General features: G+C 44.6%; 1 protein-coding gene and 1 long non-coding RNA gene across 4 annotated transcripts in view; one reads left to right on the top strand and one right to left on the bottom strand.

The window, feature by feature from the left end:
- Window positions 1-24,105, bottom strand: part of FTO (FTO alpha-ketoglutarate dependent dioxygenase) — a 416,242-nt gene continuing 392,137 nt past the window's right edge. For all 3 annotated transcript variants that reach the window (XM_081514417.1, XM_081514418.1, XM_081514415.1), the window contains one exon: window positions 1-2,345. In XM_081514417.1, the coding sequence (XP_081370543.1) occupies window positions 2,192-2,345 (154 nt within the window). In that variant the 3' untranslated portion in view covers window positions 1-2,191. The remainder of the gene's footprint in view (window positions 2,346-24,105) is intronic.
- On the top strand, window positions 2,130-22,664 carry LOC145515033 (uncharacterized). Its single transcript, XR_014060638.1, has 5 exons — window positions 2,130-2,407; window positions 17,010-17,107; window positions 17,922-18,083; window positions 20,382-20,539; window positions 21,114-22,664. It is a non-coding gene; the product is annotated as an uncharacterized LOC145515033 (long non-coding RNA).

Raw genomic sequence — 24,105 nt, forward strand, 5'->3', positions numbered from 1 at the left:
TTTCTTATCTCATCCTTTCAATGTTTTTATTGTTTATGCGTATTTTATGATGTACATGGCATATTAGCACAAGCAGTCCACAACAATAGCTGGATAGTAATACACACACATTGGAGTAAGCACACAACATTACTATTTATTTCTACTCTAGGGGTGCAAGCAAGCAGGCGCTGACGTGAAGGGATAAAGATGGTCAGGTTCACAATAAATGGTGACTGGGAGCGACGGGGGCCACAGAGGGTTCGTGCCCCACCTAAGAGGATGCTACCTAGCTCTCTGCCACACCAGGATGGAGGCTGCCGGATGCTCTGAATTTTAAAGAGGATGCACACATCTTTATATTATATGAAATCTTCCATTTTTAAATACTGGCTCCTCATGAGCTATGACAAGGAACAAACATTGTGGGGGGTGAAATAAAACACGAGGCAATGTGGTCCCAAGGCTGCCCTGCACACTCTGCCTCCACAATTTCCTCTTTCCCGCAACCATAAGAGGGAGTACTTCATCTTTTCCTGATGAGGAGACTGAGGCTTAAGGGCATCAGGGAACTCATCTAAGATTTGAGAGTCTCAAGATGGTGAAACCTCGCCTGCCTTGTGTGTTGTGATCTCTCTGAGGGTAACTCCGTAGAAATGAGCCCACACCTTGAACCAGTGAGATTCTGATGGCAGGAGAGTTTGGTTCTCAGGGCACCTCTGAATGGGTTAAAAGGCTCCTCGGCTTCCCAAATACTGCAGATGACAAGAGAAGGCAATAGGCTGGGGAGAGGGGCCGACTAGTCTCATGATTTCTGGGGCCACCATAGGGTGAGAGCCAGGCCCAAAAGGGAGAGGGGGGTTCATGGCATCATGAGACAAACTGGCACCAAGATTGAGGAAGGGAGGGGAAAATGCCTACAGCAGGTCAGCTTACTGATATATAATATTTTACCTATATTTACTGCATGTTTAACTACGTACCGGAGATTGTTCTAAATCTGTAGCTAGGTTATTCATTTCATCTTCACCTTGGGAATCAGTGTGCCTGTAGTATCCCCATCATACAGATGAGGAAACTGAGGCACAGTCACATGTCAAAGATCTCGAAAACCAAAGCCCAGGTTCTAACGTCTTTCTCACCTCTCTGGTGCTCCAGCATCATCAGGATGGGGCACTAGGGTTCTTCAAGCCTCAATTCTAGCCATTATGTGTGAATGGAGGAATTAAAGAAAAACAAATATGTAGTGTGTTGGTTAAATCCAAGAAGCAATGTAAATAGAGTTTTGTCTCCTTCATTAGATCAGGGGAACTTCCTAAAGACAGGATGTCAGTTTTATTTTAATCTTCAACATTGCTCTATTTCTGTGTGCAGAGTACAGGGCTCACAACCTTGGCTGTCTTAGAGAGGGGAAAGAGGCTACTTTCCAACAAGGCATTGTTCTTTTCATTTATTTTGCCGGTGGGGAGAGCAGCCACAGAGAACTAGAAGACAGACTCTCCCGCTCTCAAACTTTTGACACAAGTATCGTCTAGGAGGGCTTTCTACTATGATGAAAATGTTCTATGTCCAATACAGTAGTCTCTAGCCACACCTGGCTACTAAGCACTTGAAATGTGGCCTGTGCAACTGAAGAACTGAATTTTTAATTACAATTAAAATGGAATTTAAATGGTAGAAGCCCCATCTACCTAGTGGCTACCATACTGGACCACAGAGCCTCTGAAGAGTGTGCTGAGAAAATGGGCTAAACATCTCTAAATTTGGTCTTCTCCATGACTTGAGAGATCCCCAGTAGAGACTTTGCAAAGGCTTGGGAAAGAAGTAGGTTAGGTTCTGTCAAAGGGTGGGCTCACCCTGGTTGCTTCCTAGGCCTCAGGAGTGGAATGGCTTGCATTAAAAATCCAAGTGGGGAATAGTTTTGTTTTGTTTTTTTGGGGGGGGGGCGGTATTACATTTTTTTGGTATTTTTCATTTAATACCAAATCACTATAACACTGTGTCATTTTTAAACATTTTAATCTTCATGGGTTCCACTCCCTAATTGTTTCCAACTGGAAACAATCTCCAAGGCCATTCTCTACCATCTCAACAGTTTCTACAATCTCAAGGCCAAGTCTACCCCATACTGCCCGTGCCTAAGCTCATGACAGGGTTGGAGAAGAGGAATTGAAAATAGCCTTTCCTCCTCCACCTGGGAACTGCTCTGTCTCTAGGGCCTGTTTTCCACAAGCAGACCTCTGAGTTCAGAAACGATCTCTGTGAGGTCAAAAGGCAGAGGCATCGAAGGATCACCCTTTTCCCAGTACGGCCGGCATTCTGGCTTCTGATCAGCGGGTAAAGTTCGGGCAATTCGAGACTGGCACCTGGAAGAGTAAGAATAGGCAGTTAATTCCTGGGAAGAAATGACTGCAAGACCCATACTCAGGTAACTTGGGGCAACCTTGGCAATCCGCTGTGATGGTGGTGATGAGGAGGAAGGAAAGACGAGTTTGGGAGGCAGAAAGCAGGTGTGTTTATAAGAAGGAAGAACTGTTCTTGATGAGGCTGGAACTTTTATTTCAATTCCCATATTTGTATTAACTCTCAAGGCTTTGTAGAAGCCAATCATGGGGGGAAATTCAGTTACTCTGCCTTTAAAATGGTGAATTATTTTTTCATTATCTCGACTGTTATTTAAAGTGTGTGATTAAGCCATTATCAGATTTAAATGTTTGTGGGATTTCCATGTATTACTAGATTACTGGGAAAGATTAAATTGAATTTACTGCATTAAAACGTCCAAGAATAGATTAAACAATATTACAGACTGAGATTGACTTTAGAGATCCTGGAGATTTACAAGTGTCCCAGCTTGCTGTGCTTGGAAAAAGGCACTCCAAGGAGAGACCGATTTATAAGGATATATGCAAATAGAGGTTAATAATCATTTCCACTGATGAATAGGTGGGGAAAACTTCCACAAAATTAAATTAAGAGGCTAGCAAGAGTGACTCCCTAAGGAAAACACTTAAATCATGGTTTTTATTAAATGGATTATTCATCAATAGTAGAGAAATTAATTATCATATGCAACTAAATTATAGCCTCAGAGGAAAAAAGTTGGGGCCACATTGTCACACTTTGGCAGGCAGCTACCTCTCCAAGAGACCAGCTTACTGGAAATTGGTCTGGGAAAACTCGGTGGCTTTGGCTTTATGTATCCGAGAAATGAGGATCAGGGAGAAGAAAACAAAGATTGCAATAAGACACGAACAATTTCTCTATTCTCTTGGAGCACGTGGCGGGGACAGTGCATGCCCCCAAAAAGAATTACTCTTGAGTACATCTGGGAGAGTTGCCTGGTCCTCTCCCACGCCACCCCCGCCTTCTCGGCCTTATCCTCTAAATCAATTAAAAAAGTGGCCCTACCCATCCATCATGTGCCTTCCGTGTAGGACTAACTATGAAGAGATCAAAGACTGGACCATCCCGACCCTATTTCCAAGCCTTGATGGTCGAGAAGGTTCCTAACTAAAAGACATCTTCTCCTCTGGGGAATTATTAATGGTGAGGGGATCCCCGTGGGAAAGCATACTTCAACTTTACACCTATTTTCTTGGGTGGTTAATTGCTCCACCGGCATTCTGTGCGCTCAATCCGTCGTACATTACACATAACATTCCAATATATCTTCGGCTCTCCGCGTCGGGCCCTGATAATAGCGTCTGTTAACATGCGCTAAGTACTATTATGTAGCCCATCACTTCATAAATAATAAGATTAGCTGACCTCAGGGCCCCAAGAAGAGTAATGTGTTTAAATGTTCTCATTATTTATTTAAAACAAGAATTAAAGCAACAGAAGCTGCTTTTGACAATCCTCTTAGCATAAATATTAAACTGTTTGCACTGATAAGGCCACAGAGCACCGAAGAACAGAGGCGCGTTCTACAGACTACTTAATAATAATAGGTGTTTGAGACGCTGCCGCTCACTTCAGTTCTAGAGATAGAGTCCTAAATCACATGAAAGGGATGGGGGAGAAATTAATATTCAAGGGAAGCTGCGACTAATTACAAAGGAACTCTGTGAAGCTTTTAAAATTGCGCTGTCTCTCGGCCTCGGAATCAGAGTAAGGCTCAATTTACCAGAGAGGGAGAGTTATTCCAAATTGAGCACTTCCATCTCACGGCAGGGAAATGATCTCTGCACGCATTATCCTGGTTGGCAGATTAAAGGGCTGTGATAAGTGCTGATCCACCTCGGCTAGCGTAAGGTTTGTCCAAAGTCAATAGAGATGCTTTTACACCTGTCAAATGGGTTTGGCCCCTTCATTTTGAGAAAGTATTAGAAATATGAACACCTGCTGCAGAAGTTTGCTGACACTGTATTGCACAAGTCCGCAAGCCCATCCAGCTTTCTTCTGGGTGAAGTCGCTCTGATTTTCTACTATTGTTCTTCTGGTGGAAGGGCTGACTGACATGGGGACTACCTCCTTCTCGTGCTGGCCCTGAGAGGCTAAGAGCTGTGTATACCCACTGCCTCCCTCTGGACTAGAGACAGAACCCCTTGCTGGGGCTCTTCAGGCCCTTAATTCAGATCTTTCAAAATCACTTTATTTTTTTCATATTCATTTATTCATTTATTTGGCTGTGTTGGGTCTTGGTTGCAGCACTCAAGATCTTCATTGTGTCATGTGGGATATTTCATTGCAGGGCAAGGACCCTCTAGTTGTGGCCCACGGGCTCCAGTAGTTTAGAGTTCATTAATTTAGGGTTTAGTTGCTTGGAGGCACGTGGGATCTTAGTTCCCTGACCAGAGAACACACCTGCATCCTCTGCACTAGGAGTGCAGAGTCTTAACCACAGGACCACCAGGGATGTCCCCTCAAGAGCACTTTAAAGATCTTTTAGGGACTTCCTTGGTGGTCCAGAGGCTCAGACTCTGTGCTCTCCACCCAGGCGGCCCGAGTTCGACCCCTGGTTGGGGAACTAGATTCCACATGCCACACTAAGAGTTTGCAAGCTGTAAAATAAAAATAAAAACAAAACTCTTCCTTTAATGCTCAGCGCTCCTTGCCAGTTAGTCAATGATCATGACTGGGCTCCACAGAGGGCTTGCTGTTGAGGTCATGTATCTACCTACGAGAAAGGACAGTCAGCCCCGACTCATACTGTCCACTTCAACACCATGCCAGATAGTAGGACTGAAAAAGAAAGGCTTGAGAATGACTTGAAGGCATATTTTCCTGTACTATACTTAGTCACTCCGTAGTGTCTGACTCTTTGCAACCCCGTGGACTGCAGCCCACCAGCCTCCTCTGTCCATGGGGATTCTCCAGGCAAGAATACTGGAGTGGGTTGTCATGCCCTCCTCCAGGGGATCTTCCCGACCCAGGGATCAAACCCAGGTCTTCCCCATTTCAGGTGGATTCTTTACCATCTGAGCCACCAGGGAAGCCCAAGAATACTGGAGCAGGTAGCCTATCCCTGCTTCAGGGGATCTTCCCAACCCAGAATCGAACTGGGATCTCCTGCATTGTGGGTGGATTCTTTACCAGCTGAGCTCCCAGGGAAGCTTCTGCTCAAACTACGCATTCAGTCTTTCTTCCATCCTAATTTCCTAAGATGGGGAAGCACAGTGGTGAAGGTATCCTCTGGACACGGGGTGCTGCTGCTTCCCTTGGGCCTGACATCTTGAGTATCCTAAACTCACCAAACCTCAGTTTCTCACTTGTCACGTGAGGATAATGATGACGATGATAGTACCTTCCATGTGGGCTTGTTGTGAAAGTTATAGGGATTAACACATGTGAAGTACTTAGCACACCGCCTGGCACATTATTACTAAATACTATTGTCACTATTGTTACTTCGCCTACCAGTAGTGAACTGGTGTCTCCAGTGACGATGGGAGATGCCAACGAAGGGGCTGCCTGTTGCTCTTCTGACCGTCCCCTCCCTTCAACGAACTGAGTGGGGTGGCCTCTGGACTGGCTCTTTGCGGAGAAACTGGAGAGCCAGAGCAACTCTTTCTGGCTTGAATCAAATGAAGCCTGAGGCTGACTCCCATCACAGTGTGACATTCCAGGATGCCAAGGCTTATGTATGCAAGCTGCTGCAACTCTCCAGTGACAGGCTAAACTACTCAGAAAAGACTTAGCGGTTGCTCCTGAAGACCCAGAATTCTTAATAGGCACTGTCGTTGGACTACTTCAGTGGCAGTTGTTTCAGACTGACTTGGCATTTCCAGGAAACGAAGTTGGATGGTTTCTCAGCATGCATACTCTGTGGTTCTCGCAAAATCAAGGGGCCCTGAGTTCTCTTCAGCAATGATTTAGGAATCCTGACAGTGGTGGACATTGGCTGTCTTGTGTCTATTCCCATCTTTGCCACAAAGAAGATTCTAATTTTCCTATGGGGAATTTGTCCCATCCTTAAGCTTGGCCATGCGGTTTGAGTGGAATTGGTTCCATCTCTTACAGACAGCGGAGAGAAGCTAAATAGTAAGAAACTCAGCTAAACAGCAAAAAACTCAGCTAAACAGTAAGAAAGTTACAGTTTCCCCTTTCCACCCTGTACTCTTTACTCCTATCCTTAAGAAAAAAATCTTCTTTTGAATGCTTTGCGTTAACAAATAAACTTAGGTCTACTTAGAAAAGAAAGAAAGTGATGTCACTCAGTCATGTGCTCTCTGCAACCCCATGGACTGTAGCCCACCAGGCTCCTATATCCAAGGGATTTTCCAGGCAAGAATACTAGAGTGGGTTGCCATTTCCTTCTCCATGGGATCTTCCCGACCCAGGGATGGAACCCCGGTCTCCCGCACTGCAGGCAGATTCTTTACCATCTGAGCCACCAGGGAAGCCTTGGTGGCTTTCACTTTCACTTAGAAAACCCTGCTCCTTTTATGGAGCATTGCCAGGGGAGCAGAGGAAAATGACATATACTTCATCTCTCTCCCTCCGAAAATCACATTATTTCAACTCCAGCCACCCTCAAAACTCCCGATAGTGAGGAAGGGTTCTCCCTGAATGACCTAGTGACGTAACAGGAAGCAGCTGAAAGGTGTCACGTTGGCCGATCTGTGAGCCAAATGTCCAGAGTGCCCCCCGCTTCGTCCCCGCCCACAGGTGTAACTCATGCAGGGCCCCACTGCTCGCTGATTTCCCCCAGGGCTACACTTCCATCTGGATCATCAGGACGGCAGCTACATTAGGGAGCACTGGTCGCCATGCTGAAATTAACCACTTTAGCTAAAGTGTGTGTTAATTATGGGTATGCAAGCAGTCAATAAAAGGTTAATGCAAGAGTCAGAGGATAAATTTCTTCCCTTATTGCATCACTTCACAGACTAAATGACTAACATTATACTTTGTGTTTTTAATCAATAGGTTTTACAGTAATGTGCTGGCCATTGATTTTAAGAAAACATGTATGGTCTTCCTCCTCGTCCTTAAATTTTGTGACAAATAAAGAAGGACAGGTAACATTTCCATTAAGTATGCTTGATGAAATGACAAGATTTCGGGAGAAACGGTTCCTGCTAAAAGATGGAGTGGGATAAAGCAAGCATAAAAAAAAAAAAGTCCCAGAAACTAGAATTTGATGGATTAAATATTACCAAGCACAGGCCTTGAGGAGACAAGGAAAACAAACTCCTAAGAGAGAATTCTTCAATGTGAAAGAAGAGAGTAACTCCTGATAAAGTAAGTACATTCTGTATATTGTTTGAGCGTCCTGAAGAATCTTAACATGCAGCACTGATGTGCTCAGTTTTCACAATAACCTGAAAAAAGAGGAGGTTGGTATTTGGACCATGTTTCACAACAGGGCTGCCTCACCCAAGGTTAATCCAATGGCAGGTGGGAGAGCTAGGGATGGGCAGACCCTGGGCACCTGGTAGGCTGCCCCTTCTACTATGTTCCATCTTTCTCATGGATTCCCATTTGGATCAAAATGGGCCCTATCCTCTGACTCCTTAGCTATTCTCGCCAAATTTAGGTATTCAGGAGATTCCAAAGCATTTCTGGGGAATGAAAGGAGTAAAATGTTTTTGTCATGTTTCTACAACAATTACAGCAAGTGAACTGATAAAACTTTCTTCTTTTCATTCTAATGACTTTGAGGTTCTCACAGCATAAGTATCTTTTGTCTATAGATGTAAAAGATAGACCTTCATCTTTGACAGAGCTTTTTTTTTGGCCATGCTGTGTGGCATGCGGGATCTTAGTTCTCCAAGCACGGATCGAAGGCATGCCCCCTGCAGCGGGGGTGTGAAATCTTTACCACTGGGCCTCCAGAAAAGTCCCATACCTTTACCTTTTAAGAGCCTAAACTACTTCTAATTACACAGTTATCCCTGGGTATAGACAGTCATCCCCAGGTATACAGAGTCATCCCCCAGTATTTTCAGGGAATTGATTCCAGAATCCCTTGCTTGGGTACCCAAATCCATGGATGCTGGCCCTCTGTATCCTCGGGTTATGCTTCCAAATACAGAGGTCTGACTGTATATTTATTTTTAAAAAAATCCATGTATCAGGGGACCTTGTTAGTTCAAATCTATTCAAGGGTCAACTGTATTCCTGGGGTGACCCTGAGAAAAATTTCTTGACCTCTTAATTTCTTCAACTGCTATGTGATGTCCATGTTTCGCTGCTTCACTGGACTGTGTGAAGATAAAAATTAAACAATGTATATAAAAGTCCTTTAAAATATGTAGAATACTGCACAAATATTGAATTACACCTCCATAGCCTGTTCCAACTTCCCAGGTGGCTCAGTGGTAAAGAATCTGCCTGCCAAGAAGGAGATACAGGTTTGATCCCTGTGTTGAGAAAATCCCCTGGAGAATGAAATGGCAACCCACTTCAGTATTCTTGCCTGGCAAATCCTATGGACAGAGGAGCCTAGCAGGCTACAGTCCATGGGGTTGCAAAAGAGTTGGACACAACTTAGCGACTAAACAATAATAACAGCCCTTTCCAATGTGACACAAGTTCTATTTTTAAAACACAGCTCAGGCAACATTGGCTAGGAGGCCTGTAATGCTTTAAAATGTGTGGGGAAAAAATGAATAAATGATGTGCATCCAGACAATGAAATATAATGTAGCCATTAAAAAGAAAGCATTAAAAAAAAAAAAAAAAGCTAGTGTGAAAGACATCACACTTCTAAAGACTAGAACAATTTAGACTCACAGCTTCATCAGAAAATACCCAAGGACTAAAAAAGGTGCACTCTTCTCCAAGGCAGAGTTTTTTTCTGGAATTTTCATTCACGCGGAAGAGTTGACTATCCTTCTGATTCACATCAAACAGAAGCCTTTTTCAGGATATTGGCCATATCAGAATACATTCATTCCCTCAAACAGTGTCAACAAGCACCAAGGTTTAAGAGGCTTCACTCAAGTAGAAAATCCTGACGTGTCACATCAAATCGATTAATACATTTAACCTGCAAAACCCAACTGCCAGGACCAGCATGAAAAAAGCGGGAAATAACAATGTAAAGAAGTAACAATTTCTTCAACGGCTCCTATGCTTTGGATGGAGCTCAGACCAATACGGGACCTTGAATGCTTTCTGTTCTTAAGTCTCCCCAGGCCCAGCAGAATAGGAACATCTCGCCAGGCAGAATAATTCCAGTTTTCAAAGAAAAGCAGTACTTTACGTGTGGTTTTCCCTGGTGGCTCAGTGGCAAAGAATCCGCCTGCAACGCGGAAGATGTGGGTTCAATCCTTGGGTCAGGAAGATCCCCTGGAGAAGGAAATGGCAACCCACTCCAGTATTCTTGCCTGGAGAATCCCACAGACAGAGGATCCTGGCGGGCTACAGTCCATGGGGTTGTGAAGAGTCGGACATGACCTAATGAGTCAACAACAACAACTCTGATCCTATTCTGTTCTCTCATTGGGAGGGGAAGGGACTAACCCAAGCAAAGCCCAGCTGCTGTAAATATTAACAGCTGTGTTTTCCACATTTGTTTGGAACTCGACATTTCCTATGTAAACAGTGGTTCTCAAAGTTCCTAATTCTTGTCCTCAACACCAATATTACCTATAATTTCTCTGAAATATTAATATATTATGTAGCCCAGTAACCATAAATAGCAGGGTGTCAGAGTTCCAACTTGGGAGCCAAGAAGAAATTTCCTTTGACCAGGGTTTCCAGTCCACGTGGTATATGGAACCAGGGCTTTGTCCCACTCTGCATCACTGAAAGGGCCCCTGTGACCTGTGGCAAAGGCTCCACCAAAGAAGAGAAGCACTGGGGTGAGGATACGGTGCTCAGATAGTACGTCCAAGAGGTCAGGAGATGAAAAGGCAAGGTCCCAAGACCTCTTGCTGGTATAAAAATCAGGGATACTTTTTGGCAATGGAATGGCTTACTGAGCCATTTAATAAGCCTTAAAGGCATCTCTGTTTTTTCTTTCAGGGCCCAGGAGGATGGCACATGCTTTTCCCTTCTACGGTACAATCTGCTGCCTCCTCTAGGGTGTCCTCCCAACCCACGTGATTATACTGTGTAATCCTGCCATCTCCTTACCCCTCTGCCCTTACGAGTTTTTCAGAGGTTCTGTTGCTATGGGAGATCCTGTAAAGAAATTCTATTTCATGCCACTGCCTCCTTGATGACATCTCCTCTCAGACCAAAGGAATAGTAATAATAGTAATAGAAACATTAAACATAGCCAGTCATATACACTGGGCTTCCCCGGTGGCTCAGCTGGTAAAGAAACCGCCTGCCATGCGGGAGACCTGGGTTCAATCCCTGGGTTGGGAAGATTCCCTGGAGAAGGAAATGGCTACCCACTCCAGTATTCTGGCCTGGAGAATTCCATGGACTGTATAGTTCATGGGGTCGCAAAGAGTCAGACACGATTGAGTGACTAACACACACACATAATCATATACACTAAGCATCAGGCACTGTGAAAACTAAAAGTGAAAGTCACTCAGTCATGTCCAACTCTTTGCAACCCCACGGACTATACAGTCCATGGAATTCTCCAGGCCAGAATACTGGAGTGGGTAGCCGTTCCTTTCTCCAGGGGATCTTCCCAACCCAGGGATCGAACCCAGGTCTCCTGCATGGCAGGCGGTTTCTTTACCAGCTGAGCCACCAGGGAAGCCCAGACACTTTATAAGTCTTCTTTTTAAATGTATGTCCTCGAACAGAAGCGGAGGTACAGAAGATTAACTAACTTGTCCAAGATTTCACAGCTCAAGAAAGGAGAGAGTTGGGATTTGGCAAAATTGTCTGATTCTTAATATCCAGCTCTTTGTAATATTCCAAAATACAGACATTGAAAGAATCATTTTGGATCTGGTTTTAAAAAGTTTCCCAAAGGCACCTAGCCCCAAGCTAGACTCCCCAGAGGAAGGTCCTGTCCATGTGAATTTCTGCATGTGACTCTTCAGACTGCGCCAGTCTAGGAAAATATACACCATCTTAACCTGCCACAAAGGACCACAAAGATGCTGAAGGTCATATGTGTGGCAGGGGGGCACGGAGGCCATGAGGGTTTCTTTGGGTCCATAGAGAACTTACATTAAATTCATCTCCATTTCAGAGGATACTAGACTTAGCATCGGTTCCTGTAGACCTACAACTTGGCCCCCTAAGCAGGCAACTGGTGACTTCTAAGGGTCCAGCACAGAGAACAGGCCTCCTGGACTCCTTCCTCTTACTTCAGGGACTCCAGCAGGCCCGTGGAACCACTTAATATGTGAGATTGCTTGGCCCACCACTGTGGTGTAAGCCCAGGAGGCGGAGGGTAGAAAACAATTTTATCCCCAGCTTCATTTGTCGGCTTGTCAGTTACATAATGAGAGTGATGAATGGGCTACCTTGACAGCTGAACATTTAGGAGCTGCTGACCTTTGATCTCTGGTCATATGATAGGGTCATCTGAAACTGGCATGACTTCTACCTGGCTGAGGGTAACAATATAAAGGTCAAATCGGCTGGACGATTATATGAATCAGGTCTGAGGCAGCTTGGTTAGGAGTTTTAAGAGAGGCCGGGTTGGGTTCCCCAGCACACAAAGCTATGGAACCACTGCAGAACTGTGCTCAACAAAAGATATACAATTTCAAAGCAGTCTAGAGTAACTTTCCTTGCAAGGGAATAGAATGAACTCATTATTTTTAAAGGGCAACAATGAAAACAAACACTTTGGAAGAAAATATATTCTGCCAGTGATTCTGCCATTGGGAGGGAAAGCATACAGCCCTATGACTTAATGAGTGATATTAATGCTATACCTGCAACATGGCAGAAGGTCCGATTTGATGCAATTACTGGAACAAAATCCCCATGGGGTTGTATCAAGCCCTCCTTTCAGCCATAGAATACGGTCTCTTCTCCATCCTCTGTCAGCACCGTACCCCACAAAGGGCCATGATTGACAAAAGATAACCCTTTCCAAATTTCATGACTTCCCCCCTTGCCTGAAATGTAAGTAAAGTTTGCATGGGACAGTCTCAAACTTCAGAAAGCTCCCAGAATAACTTACGATCAGAAATTCAAGGCAGCTGTGATTTTCAGATGCACTGTAACATTTTAAAAAAGTGTTTCCTCTTGAAAACCTGAAGATTTTTGCTTTTTGACTATTTGGTTAAATTCCATTTACTCAGAATCAGATAATAGCTGTCACAGAGATGACGAATATAGTTATGAAAATGAAAGCTAAGGGGCCAAAGCCATCGATTTTCAGGATCTAGAAACTTCATAACCCATGGAAGAAGCAGACATTACAGAGGAATCTGATTTACATCAAGAGCTTGTTTCCTACAAAGGATTTTTCCCTGCAAAGTCAAAGACCGACAGACAGACGGCCACTGCCACATAACCCGTTCATACTCGTGAGAGATGAGTAAAGCAAAGGACAATGGCTTACAGCATAAAAGGCCAGCTGTTCTGACTTTGGAATGCTCATTTGAGTTGTAAGCTGTGAAATAAATTTGAGTTGATGGTTCTCCCATCTGCTCACCTGTCAGTCTCTTTCCACTGGGCTGCTGTTTTTAGAAATACTTGTGAGTAACCTGCTTAATTGGTTTTTGGAGGCCAAGAAGCATCTCCAAAGTTTATTTTAACCTTATATCAAACGTGAGGCTAACTGGACCTTTGTTCCTCTTCTCTCCTTTAAGAACATTCGTTAATAGGTCGAGAGCACTTACAGAGAAAACTCGGGGGAGCCCCAAACCAACCGTGGGACAGGGGAAGGCAGTCCAAATGTGGAATGAGAAAATGGCGGGCTGAAACAGAATGCCAATTAATCAAGGATATCCCATGGACAGAGGAGCCTGGCGGGCTAGAGTCCATGGGGTCACAAAGTGTTGGACCCGACTGAGCGACTAACACACACATCCCAGTCTTTTGATGAATCTATGCTTTGCACCCATTTAAGAGCTGAGTCCTGGTGCTTCCTGGTGGTCCAGCAGTTAAAGATTTGGCCTTCCAATGCAGAGGGTGTGAGTTCTATCCTTGATCAGGGAGCTCAGATCCCACATGCCTTACACCCCAGAAAATAAAATATAAGACAGAAGCAAACCAAATTCAATAAAGAATTAAAAAAAACACTGAGTCCAAGTCAAAATTCTTACAATGGTCCTCAAGTCCCTACATGACCTACCCCTTCCCCACCCCTACTCCCGTCCTCTCCTCCCACTTGTCCCATTATTCACTTTGATCCAGTCCTACTGGCTTATCTGCTCTTCCTTGAACAGGCAAAGAACACGCTCAGGTATTTGAATCTGCTGTTTCTTCAGCTTTGAAAACTCTTTCCCTAAAATATCCATGTAGCTCGTTCCCCTGTTCCTTCAGCTTATCAACTAAACATAATCCAATGATCAAGGCCTTCCTAGATTACGCTATGGAAGACAGCAGGATCTCCCCTTCCTCCGTATCCAACCCCAGTGCTCCACACTCCCCATCTTCTTTTCCTGCCCCATTTTTTGCTCCAGAACACTTGATACCCTGTTGTGTGTGTGTGTGTGTGTGTGTAAGCTCCCTGAAGGCAGGAATGTCTGTTTTACTCATTGCTATATCCTCTGAGCCTAGAGCACAGTTTGGCACATTGTAGCCACAATAAATGGGCTTTCCCAGGCAGTGCAGTGGTGAACAATCCACCTGCTAGTGCAGGAGATGCAAGAGACACAGGTTTGATTCCTAGATTGGGAAGAGACCCTGGAGGAGGAAATGGCAGCCACAATAAATAGGGGTGGGATGCACAGATGATGGAAAGCAACTTGCATCATGGGAACTTCCAACTATACAAAGATGAACTCATCTCTCTGTGATAGCACCCATTTTATGATGACAATAAAAGTACAAGGCACAATCAGAGGAGGAATAATGATAATTTCTTATTATCCACAGACAAGGAGAGGGTAGTAAAAAATATTTGGTCTGGAAATTCAAGACCCAGCTCTACCAGTAACCTATCCTGAGACTTTGGGCAAAACCTTGACTTTCTGGCCAATGGTACTCAGATCCGTAAAATGAAGGGCTGGGCTAGACAATCCCTAAGGTTCTTCCCATCTTTAAAAAAATTGGGATTTTATATAAAAAACATATTTAACAATATTTATTTTATTTATTTATTTTCGGTGGTGGCGGGTCTTAGTTGCAGCATGCAGGGTCTTCGTTGTGGCATGTGGACTGCTCTCAAATTGTGGCTCTTGGGCTCAGTAGTTGCAGCATGTGGGCTTAGCTGCCTACGCGGCATGTGGGATCTTAGACTCGAACCTGTGTTCCCTGCATTGGAAGGCGGATTCTCAACCACTGGAGTACCAGGGAAGTCCGTCCTTACATATAAATGCTATGGTTTACCTCCACATACCTTATCTCAAGTGACCCTCACTACTAGGATAGGAAGTAAAGGTACTGCCCAGTTGGAGAGATTAGGATGTGGAGGCCTTGCTTTAGGTCACATGGCTGGTAAGTCATGTAGCTGGGACTGATTCAGAACCCATTTTTTGCTGGCAAATTCTCATTCCCTCGAGATAACACATGTGTATCACAGACCCCACTGGACACTGTTATACTCTAGCCCAAGAATCCACAGATTCTCTAAGCTGCCATTTCATTTCAAGATTAGAAATAATAAACAGCTCCCTCCACCTATGGGTGTTTTATGACAGGAATAAAACTATATTTCAGTGAAGCTATTCAGTAGAAGGGCAAGAAGTCCGCAACTGTAGCATCAAGATTGCTGTGCTAACAAGGCCCCAAACTCCAAAGATGTCAGAAATGTCCTCACCTTAAGGCCAAAGCAAATCTGCGTTTTATACCGCTAGGAACTGAATGATGTTTCTGCAGCTAATGTTTAGAAATTAAAATTGCTCTTAACCACATAAATAGCTATGCTCCTGGGTTCAGTGATCAAAAAGGAGGAAAACTCAATCAACTATAATGGTAAAGAATTCAAAAGTATAGATATATACATATGCTGTTGTTTAGTCACTCCGTCGTGTCTGACTGTAGCCACCAGGCTCCTCTGTCCATGGGATTCTCCAGGCAAGAATACTGGAGTGGACTGCCATGCCCGTCCTCCAGGGGATCTTCCCGACCCAGGGACTGAACCTAAGTCTCCTACGTCTCCTGAATTGGTAAGCAGATTCTTCATCGCCGAGCCACCAGGGAATCCTTATACGTATATGTATATATAACTGAATCACTTTGCTGTACACCAAAAACTAATATATTTTAAATCAACTATACTTTAATTTTAAAAAAAGATGACAACGCAGTGTAGCTTACTAAGTGCCTGCCTACTGACCTACTGATTAAGAGAGGGCTGGGGCAGAAGGGATTTGGTTAGTGCTCTGTGTGTATGTCTGTGTTCATTCATTCATTCAACAAATATTTACTAGGTACAAGGATCTAGTGGAGTAGGAAACAGCAACCTACTCCAGTATTCTTGCCTGGAAAATTCCATGGACAGAGGAGCCTGGTGGGCTACAGTCCACGGGGTCTCAAGAGTTGGACACGACTGAGTGATTTTCACTTGACAAGGATCTAGAGATACGAACTAGACAAAGTTCCAGGTCTCATGGAGGTGACTATTTTACTGAAGGAAGAGAGAATAAGCACATGTATTAGTTATAAGGGGCTTCCCAGGTGGCTCAGTGATAAAGAATCCGCCTGCCAAGCAGGACACACAGAAAGTGCTGGTTCAATCCCTGACTTGGGAAGATCCCCTGGAGGAGGAAATGGCAACCCACTCCAGCATTCTTGCTGGGAAAGTCCTGTGGACAGAGGAGCCTGGACGGCTACAGTCCATAGGGTTTCAAGGAGTCAGACCTGACTGAGTAACTCAACAACAGCAATATTAGTTATAAACTGCATCTAGCTGCCAGCAAGAGGGATTAGACATTAACAGTGGCTGAAGAAGAGGGAAGCTTGTTTTTTCTTTTTCATGGACAGTCACACGACAGCAACCCACAGACATCCAGGACTCGCGCTGCTCCATCTCTCTTCTTGCTCCACCGTTCTTAGCTGATGGCTGCCATCTCTGAGATCATCCTAAGGTCCAGGTGCTCTAGCCACTGTATCTGGTATTCCAGGCAGGAACAGGAAGGAGAGAGGGGTAAAATACACCCTCACCTCCTCTTTCTAAGGAAGACAGCCAACCAACCTCCACCTCTAGCTCACAGACTAGAGCTCAGTCCCTGGGCTACAGAAGAGGCTGGGAAGTGCTGGGTTTTAACTGGATGTGCTACCTTCTTCTTTCCTCCATCAGTACTGGGATTCTACAAACTTACGGTTGCCAGGGAGGAAGGGATGGTTAGGGACTTTGGGATCGACATGTACACACTGTTATATTTAAAATGGTTAACCAACAAAGGCCTACTCTATAGCATAGGGAACTCTGCTCAATGTCATGTGGCAGCCTGGATGGGAGGGGAGTTTGGGGGAGAATGGACACATGTATATGTATGGCTGGGTCTCTGCGCTGTCCTCCTGAAGCTATTACAACATTGGTAATTAGCTATACTCCAATATAAAATAAAAAGTTTTGTTTTTTTTTTTTTTTTTAGAAAAACCTGGGATTCTATACTCAGGAAGAAGGAAAGAAAGGGGGCAGGATGAGAAACTAGTATTCTCTGCCACACAAGGTCAGCAAATAGACATCAAGGTAATTTCTGCTAGAGATAAATGCTCTGGAGCAAATCAAACAGGAAATGAATAGGAGAGCGAATGAGGGGTGGGGGAATGGTTCTGCCTGGAGTGGGAGCAGCAGGCATCTCCCCCGGGGGAAAGAGATTTTAGGTGACCGTGAGTTAAGCATGGTCAAGAGAAACAGCAAGGAGGCCACTGTGGCTGAAGGAGGGTGACCAAGAGACACAGGGGGCAGGGTCAGAGAGGACCAGGGTCTTGGCAGCTACTGTACAGACTGGTTGTATTATAACTGAGGTGGGAAAGCCCTGGGGGGGGGCTTAAGAAGGAAAGTGACAGGATCCAGTCTCATCCTCTGCAGAAAACTTTCTTCTTTAGGAACTGGGTGGTCATTTCATGAGAGGAAACTTCTACGCTCAACCTACTCACGGTGTTGAGTTGATGAAGTGAAATATTCTCCTTAAATCTCTTTCCTGGCCTGATGGGCCCTCCCCAGGCTGGCTGAGAGGGAGGGGGCGGCACTGAACCTGACCATCCCCATCACTTTGACGCTTTGTTCCCGTTTGCGCTGGAAAAGGAGAAACACCACCCGAGCCTCCCATCATTCCAGAGTTCACTGGAAGTGTAATCTTTCGAATGCAACTCACATCCAATTTTCGCTTTTCTTTTCCTTCGGGGGGCTAGGGATTCAGGCTGAGGAAGGAGGGTAATCTTAGGTGCTGGGAGCCACAGAAGACTAAGCAGGACTCTGAATCAGTGCGGGGGTTCCCTCTAAAATGACTGGGTTTGAAAGCAGTTTTTGTTTTTGTTTTTTTTAAATTGCACTTCAATAGAAAGCGGACCAAATTCTGAAATCCTCCAAGCTGAAGCTTCTGCTGGGCTGCCGGCATCGCCACCCATGGACAAACGCTGGTAGGCGCCTCGGCAAGGAAGGATGAGTTGCCCAGAGACTGCCTTAGGGGTTGCGTGTGGCCTCCAAACTGCAGGTTAACTGGGTGGGTTGATTCATTAATCATCACAGCCACCAGGTTCCCATCCGAGCATCTCCAAGGAGCAAGCAGACAGAGAGACCGGCCATTATCTATTTATTACTTACAGCCTTGTAGGGTCTCGCCTTCCGCAGGCTGGTGCAAAGCCTTCTACTCTGCAGCTTTGAAAGCTTGGGTCTGCAGTTCCCTCACTGTCTGGAGTGGTGGTGGGGAACGTGTTCTCCCCACATGGTTGTTGGCTAGTGGGGTGACCTTGGCAAGGACGCTAAGACAGCATTTTCTCATCTGTCAAGGCGAGACAGCCACTGAGCCCCAGAGTCTCGCCTGGTAAATACTCACACACGGGCCAAGTACCAGCCACCTCATCTCAGAACCCCCTTGGCTCCGGAAGAAGGCTTTTTTCCACCGGGGAAAAATGAATGAGGCCACGTCCTTGCGTGGTGCCAGTGAGAGATGCGGGTGGGGGCGGGGGTGGAAGACCAGAGCATCTCTTTGCAGGAAAGACACACTTGGGCCCTCGCCACGCATCCCAGGCGCTTTCTCATTTGCCAAAATCCAGAAGGTCACAGGGAATCAAAGGACGACTCTGCTTGTGCAGAATGTCATTATAGAGGAGGCTGGGAATGAGAGGCCTGTTACAAGTCACCTCTCCGGCTCCCGCGAACAGGCCGATTAATGGAGAGGTTCAGCTCTGACTGAGCGCGACAGGAGCGGGGTCAGTGGGGAATGGGCCAGGGTGCAGCAGTGAGTCAGGCCGGCACAGCGAGGGCCTGATTAGCGGCTGTCATCTCCTGCCCCCGTGCCTGGCCTGCCAGAGAGCCAGGCTTCTCAGCCGACTGCTAAGTTAGAATTTTACACTTTTTGGAAGACCGGTTCTGCAGTCGAGACCACCTGGGAGTTGGCACAGACTACCCGACTAAGGGGCCATTATGTTTTCTCCGCACCACCCCCCAGCTGCTAGGGGAGCTCAAGTGAGATGGAAGGAGCGTGCTGTTACTAATTTAAATTGCTCTTTCTAGCTAGAGATGGACTGGCCCAGGTCCTAGTGCCCAACAGCACCCACTGGTAAGTTACAAGGCTGGGGTCATCTGTGTAATTGCCATTGGCAGGTGGCCTGCCCACGTGGCATGGGAGCACGGGTTTTAGGACAGCCTCCTTACTGCAAACAGTTCTTGCTCTGGCCTCTAATCCATGCCAGAAAGTGTACCATTCATTCATTTTTTTTTCCCCCAGTGTACACAGAAAAAAAGGAAAGGCATTTAAAAACACAACTGCTTCTAAGGAGGAAATGATTTTAAGTCACCTCTTGGACTGATCACGTTGTTTCCTTGATGGAGCAGAGGGACACGTGAACTCCGCCTTCCCTGGGGTGCGAGGAAGGGGGATTCTCTGAAGCCCGATCTTACCTTCGTAACAGTTTCACCCAGGGCTGACCACGTGAGCAGCCTTCTGGGAGAGATCCGTCCAGGAGGCCAGCAAATACAGACTAGCAGCAATTTAATTGGTTCCAAGTTAATGTCCTTTTCCACTTGGTCTCGTGTAAGCACCTGGGAGTTATGGCCACTAACTTAAAATGATTTATAAAGTTCTGTCCCAGGAGAAGGTCTCTGGACAGGCAGCCAGTGAGGCTCTGAATTATGCCTCCATAGTGGGTAGAGTATGAGGATAAAGGAACAGGCTCGGCTGTAAAGAATCTCTCGGAAAAGGGAGGGGAGTCTCATGTTTCAGCGGGGTAATTTTTGACAGTCGTGGCTCTTTAAGACTTCAGATTTGACACAACCTCTATTCTCAGGAGCTCATCGTAGCTTATATCCTTCTCAGTTGGAAGCTGAGGTTAACAGACTTGCTCAGCTCATCTGTGGCAGAGTTGGGCTTCCTTGATGGCTCAGATGGCAAAGAATCTGCTTGCAATGCCAGAGAGCCAGTTCCACCCCTGGGTCAGGAAGATCTGGAGAAGGGAATGGCTACCCACTCCATCCACTCCAGTATTCTTGCTTGGAGAATCCCATGGACAGACGAGCCTGGGAGGCTGCAGTCCAGGGGGTTGCAAAGAGTCAGACACAACTGAGCGACTAACACTTTTCACTTCAGGAGACTAAGGATCTGGTCTGAGGATCCTTAGTTCACCATGGGTTTGCACGCTTCTTCTTTTTTAAAGTTATAGCTGTTAAGAGCTGACATTATTTGAGGGTCTACTTTGTGCCTCATTGGCATTCTAAGTGCTTTATTCATGTAATCCTAATCCCCTATGATGTTATGATTTTTTTTTTTAAGTATTTACTTATTTATTCATTTGTGTGCCAGGTCTTGGCTGCAGCACTCAGGATCTTCAGCTTTCATTGTGGCATGTGTAATCCTCAGTTGTGGCACGTGAGATCTAGCTCCCTGATCAGGGATCGAACTTGGGCCCCCTGCATTGGGAACTCGGAGTCTTAGCCACTGGAGCTTAGCCACAGGACCAGGTTAGTCCTGAGGTTATGATTTTTATCCCCAGCTTACAGATGGGAACACTGAGGCACTGAGTGGTGATGTCCTTTGCCCAAGGTCACAGAGATTATAACTGACGTGACCAAGATATGAGCCCAGGTGATCTGGCTCCAGAGCCATACTCCAAACTACCCTATGATGTTATTGAAACTGCACATCCACAGTTTTAAATCTAATGATATAGAAGAGTTTATACAATGATAAAAGCAGGAGTCCCCCATTCTAATCCATCTCAGCCCTGGATTTGTTTCCAACAGTGGTTACCTGGTGTATCTCTCACCAATATGCACCACACTCCTATTCCTTGATCCTTCAACTTCAGATATAATCCTTTGTCTTCCTGCAGTGTGACCTTAGGGCTTGACTCTCCTTATCCTGTGCACGTGAGAATGGTGTTTGACGTAACTAGCCTCCAAACATGGCCCCAACAGATCTCGCTTCCGGGATTTGCCTATATTCAAGGCTCAGTTGGCCCTCTCTGTCATCTGCTTTAAACAGCAGATTGCAGCATGGGTGACACTAGAACAGTTCTTTTAAAAAGCCCGGCAGCTTCTGCTTTTGTGCACTTAGGTGTCTTGAGCCTCACTGCCAGAAGTCTGAGTATCTGCAGGAGAGACCGCACAGAAAGGCCATGTGGAAAGATGGAGGCTGAGTGATCCCAGAGTCCCCAGCTGAACCCAGCCTTTCTGCTCCAGCTGCTGCCCGACTACAGTACAGGTGAGAGACCCTCAGTGAGGCCAGTAGAAGAGCCTTCTATCCAGATGAGTCAACCCACAGAAGACCAGGGTCTTATATGAGAAATAACAACTGTGGTGGAGGGCTTCTCTGGTGGCTCAGAGGGCAAAGAACCCACCTGCCAATGGAGACATGGTTTGATCCCTGGGTCAGGAAGATTCCCCCTTGGAGAAGGAAATGGCAACCCACTTCAGTATTCCTGCCTAGGAAATCCCATGGACAGAGGAGCTTGGTGGGCTACAGTCCATGGGGTCGCAAAAGAGTCGGACACGATTGAGCAACTTCACTTTCACAGGTTATAGCATGTGACAGGATTTTGTTCCTTTTTATGGCTGAATAGTATTCCATTTCATGTATACAACATGTCGGTTTACTTACTGATCTGCTTGTGGTTGCTTCGGTTGCTTCCACCTTTTAGCTCCTGTGAATTATGCTATGATGAATGTTGGTATACAAGTATCTATTTGAATCCCTGTTTTCAATTCTTTCGAGTTTATACCTAGGAATGGACTTGCTGGGTCACATAGATGGTAATTCATTTAACTTTTTCAGGAACCACCAAATTATTTTCCAAAGGCATTGTGTGGTTTTACATTTCTACCAGCAATGTATGAGGGTTCTAATTTCTCCACATTCTTGCTAACACTTGTTATTTTGTTATTTAAAAAAAAATTATTATAGCTATCCTAGTAGGTGTGAAGTAGTCTCTCATTGTGGTTTTGATTTACATTTCCCTAATGATTAATGGTCATAAGCATCTTTTCATGGACTTATTTGATACTTGTATATCTTCTTTGGAAAAATATCTAATCAATTCCTTTGCCCATTTTTAAATTGGGTGGTTTGTCTCTTAGTTCTTGAATTTTAGGAGTTCTTTATAGTCTAGATAGTAAACTTTTATCAGATACATGATTTGCAAGATTTTTTCCCCTATTCTGTAGGTTGTCTTTTCACTTTCTTGACAGTGTTCTTTGACGCATAAAAGTTTTTCATTTTTGATGAATTTATCTATTTTTTCTTAGGTTCCACTAACTTCTGGCAGAATCTCTCAACTTCCCCTTTTATAAGATAAGGATAAGAGTGCCCATCATAGAATGAGAGACTGGGCCAGTTAACAGCCTAATGGAGTTGCAGGAATAAGAGATACCTAATGTTTCATGAACTCTGCTGGAAGGACCTTTACCATCTGCGTGTCATTCTTAAGTCAGTTGTTGGTTTTCAGCAAAGCTAAACACTCCCTGACAAGACTGTTAAACCCTAAATGTAACAGTAGTTAATGTGAATTATTTAAGAAATAACTTAGAATCTTTACACCCATTCAGATTGGAAATTTTCACTCTGCACTTCCATAAATGTATAGAATCTGACTGTGTACCTGCCTTACTTCTTCCATTAACACAGAGGGAGCCGATGAGCATCTCAGCACCTATCTGATTCCAGCCCAGAAGAATAACAGTATCTGAGATCCCCAGTAAACATTTTCATGGAACTTACCCCTCAAACCTTCTGACCAAAGATTTTAGTCCTTTAAAAGAATTTAAAAGAATTTCCTGCCATCTTCAATTAGATTTGTAAGAGACTGAGGTATGGTTATTAACACCATACATGTATGTGTATCCTAATTGGCAAGTCATCCTTTACACAATCATAGACATCTCTTTATAGCATGAGTGTTGGTGAACAAGGCAAATAGAGAACCCAGTACCATGGGGGAGAATTTCCCAGGATGCAACCGCAGCTCAGTCTGACCTTCAGTATAACTCAATCTGCATAACAGCAAACTCACCACAATGATAGTCTCCTTGAATAACAGCTCTACTTGGGCATTTCTTACAGCTGATTATCATTTTTCCCCCTATTGAAAACATTTAATTCACTGCCATCTGGAATGTCTATTTATGTGTGGGGCGCTTATCATACCAAATGTCTCATAATTGTTTTGGTCCTTCCCATCAGAAAGGAAACTTGGCTTGGTAGAAGACATTAAAAAAGTATGGGGTCAGGTCAGTATTGAGCTACATCAGGTCAGTATAAACATTCTCAAAACTGTATTTGCAAAAGCCAGCATTGCTGTTAAGACAATTACATGTGCTTTATCTTGGTTCTAAACATTTAATGGTGTTTTGCAGAATTACTTATAATTTGAAAAACTGGAAACAACCTAAATGTCCATTATTATGGGACTAACACTGAACAACGGTATATACAACCTATGGACATCGCTGCAACAATTAAATAGATTTATATCATATGTTCTAATATAGGGAGATTCCCAAATCTAGATACGTTATTGAGTAACAAAAGCAAGCTGGGTATTGACTGGCAGAACTGATGGTGATTTGTCATGACCATTTAGATAAAACAAAGAAAACATATTTGTCTGCAGTACATCTATAGGTCTATAAATGCACAGAAAAATATTTGGAAAGGTGAGAAGGTCTGAAATTTAGGGGTAGGGCTCAAAGAGTACGTGATGAAATTTTAATTTTTTTTTATAAAATATATGCATTTATGTATTCCTTGTGTAACTTAAATAAAGATGCTAACTGATGGTGAAAAAGCCAAAATACCTTAGAATTAGGGATGTGAATCTGCTGTTAAAGAATATAAGCACCTTCAGTTCTCACTTCTGTCCTATCAGTTAGAATTCTGGAAACTCAGCAAGAAGTAAATTCTTGGTTTAGTCAATATAGGAATTTGAAGTCAACCAGCTAAAACAACTCCTTTGCATCTTAAAGGAGACTTTACCTACAACATCCTTGGTTGTTTCAGTAAAGGTAGGGTCCTCTGAGGATTGGAGTAGAAA

Source organism: Giraffa tippelskirchi, chromosome 7 (genome assembly GCF_054371585.1).
Source record: "Giraffa tippelskirchi isolate mGirTip1 chromosome 7, T2T-mGirTip1v1.2.pri, whole genome shotgun sequence".
Classification (NCBI taxonomy): Eukaryota; Metazoa; Chordata; class Mammalia; order Artiodactyla; family Giraffidae; genus Giraffa; species Giraffa tippelskirchi.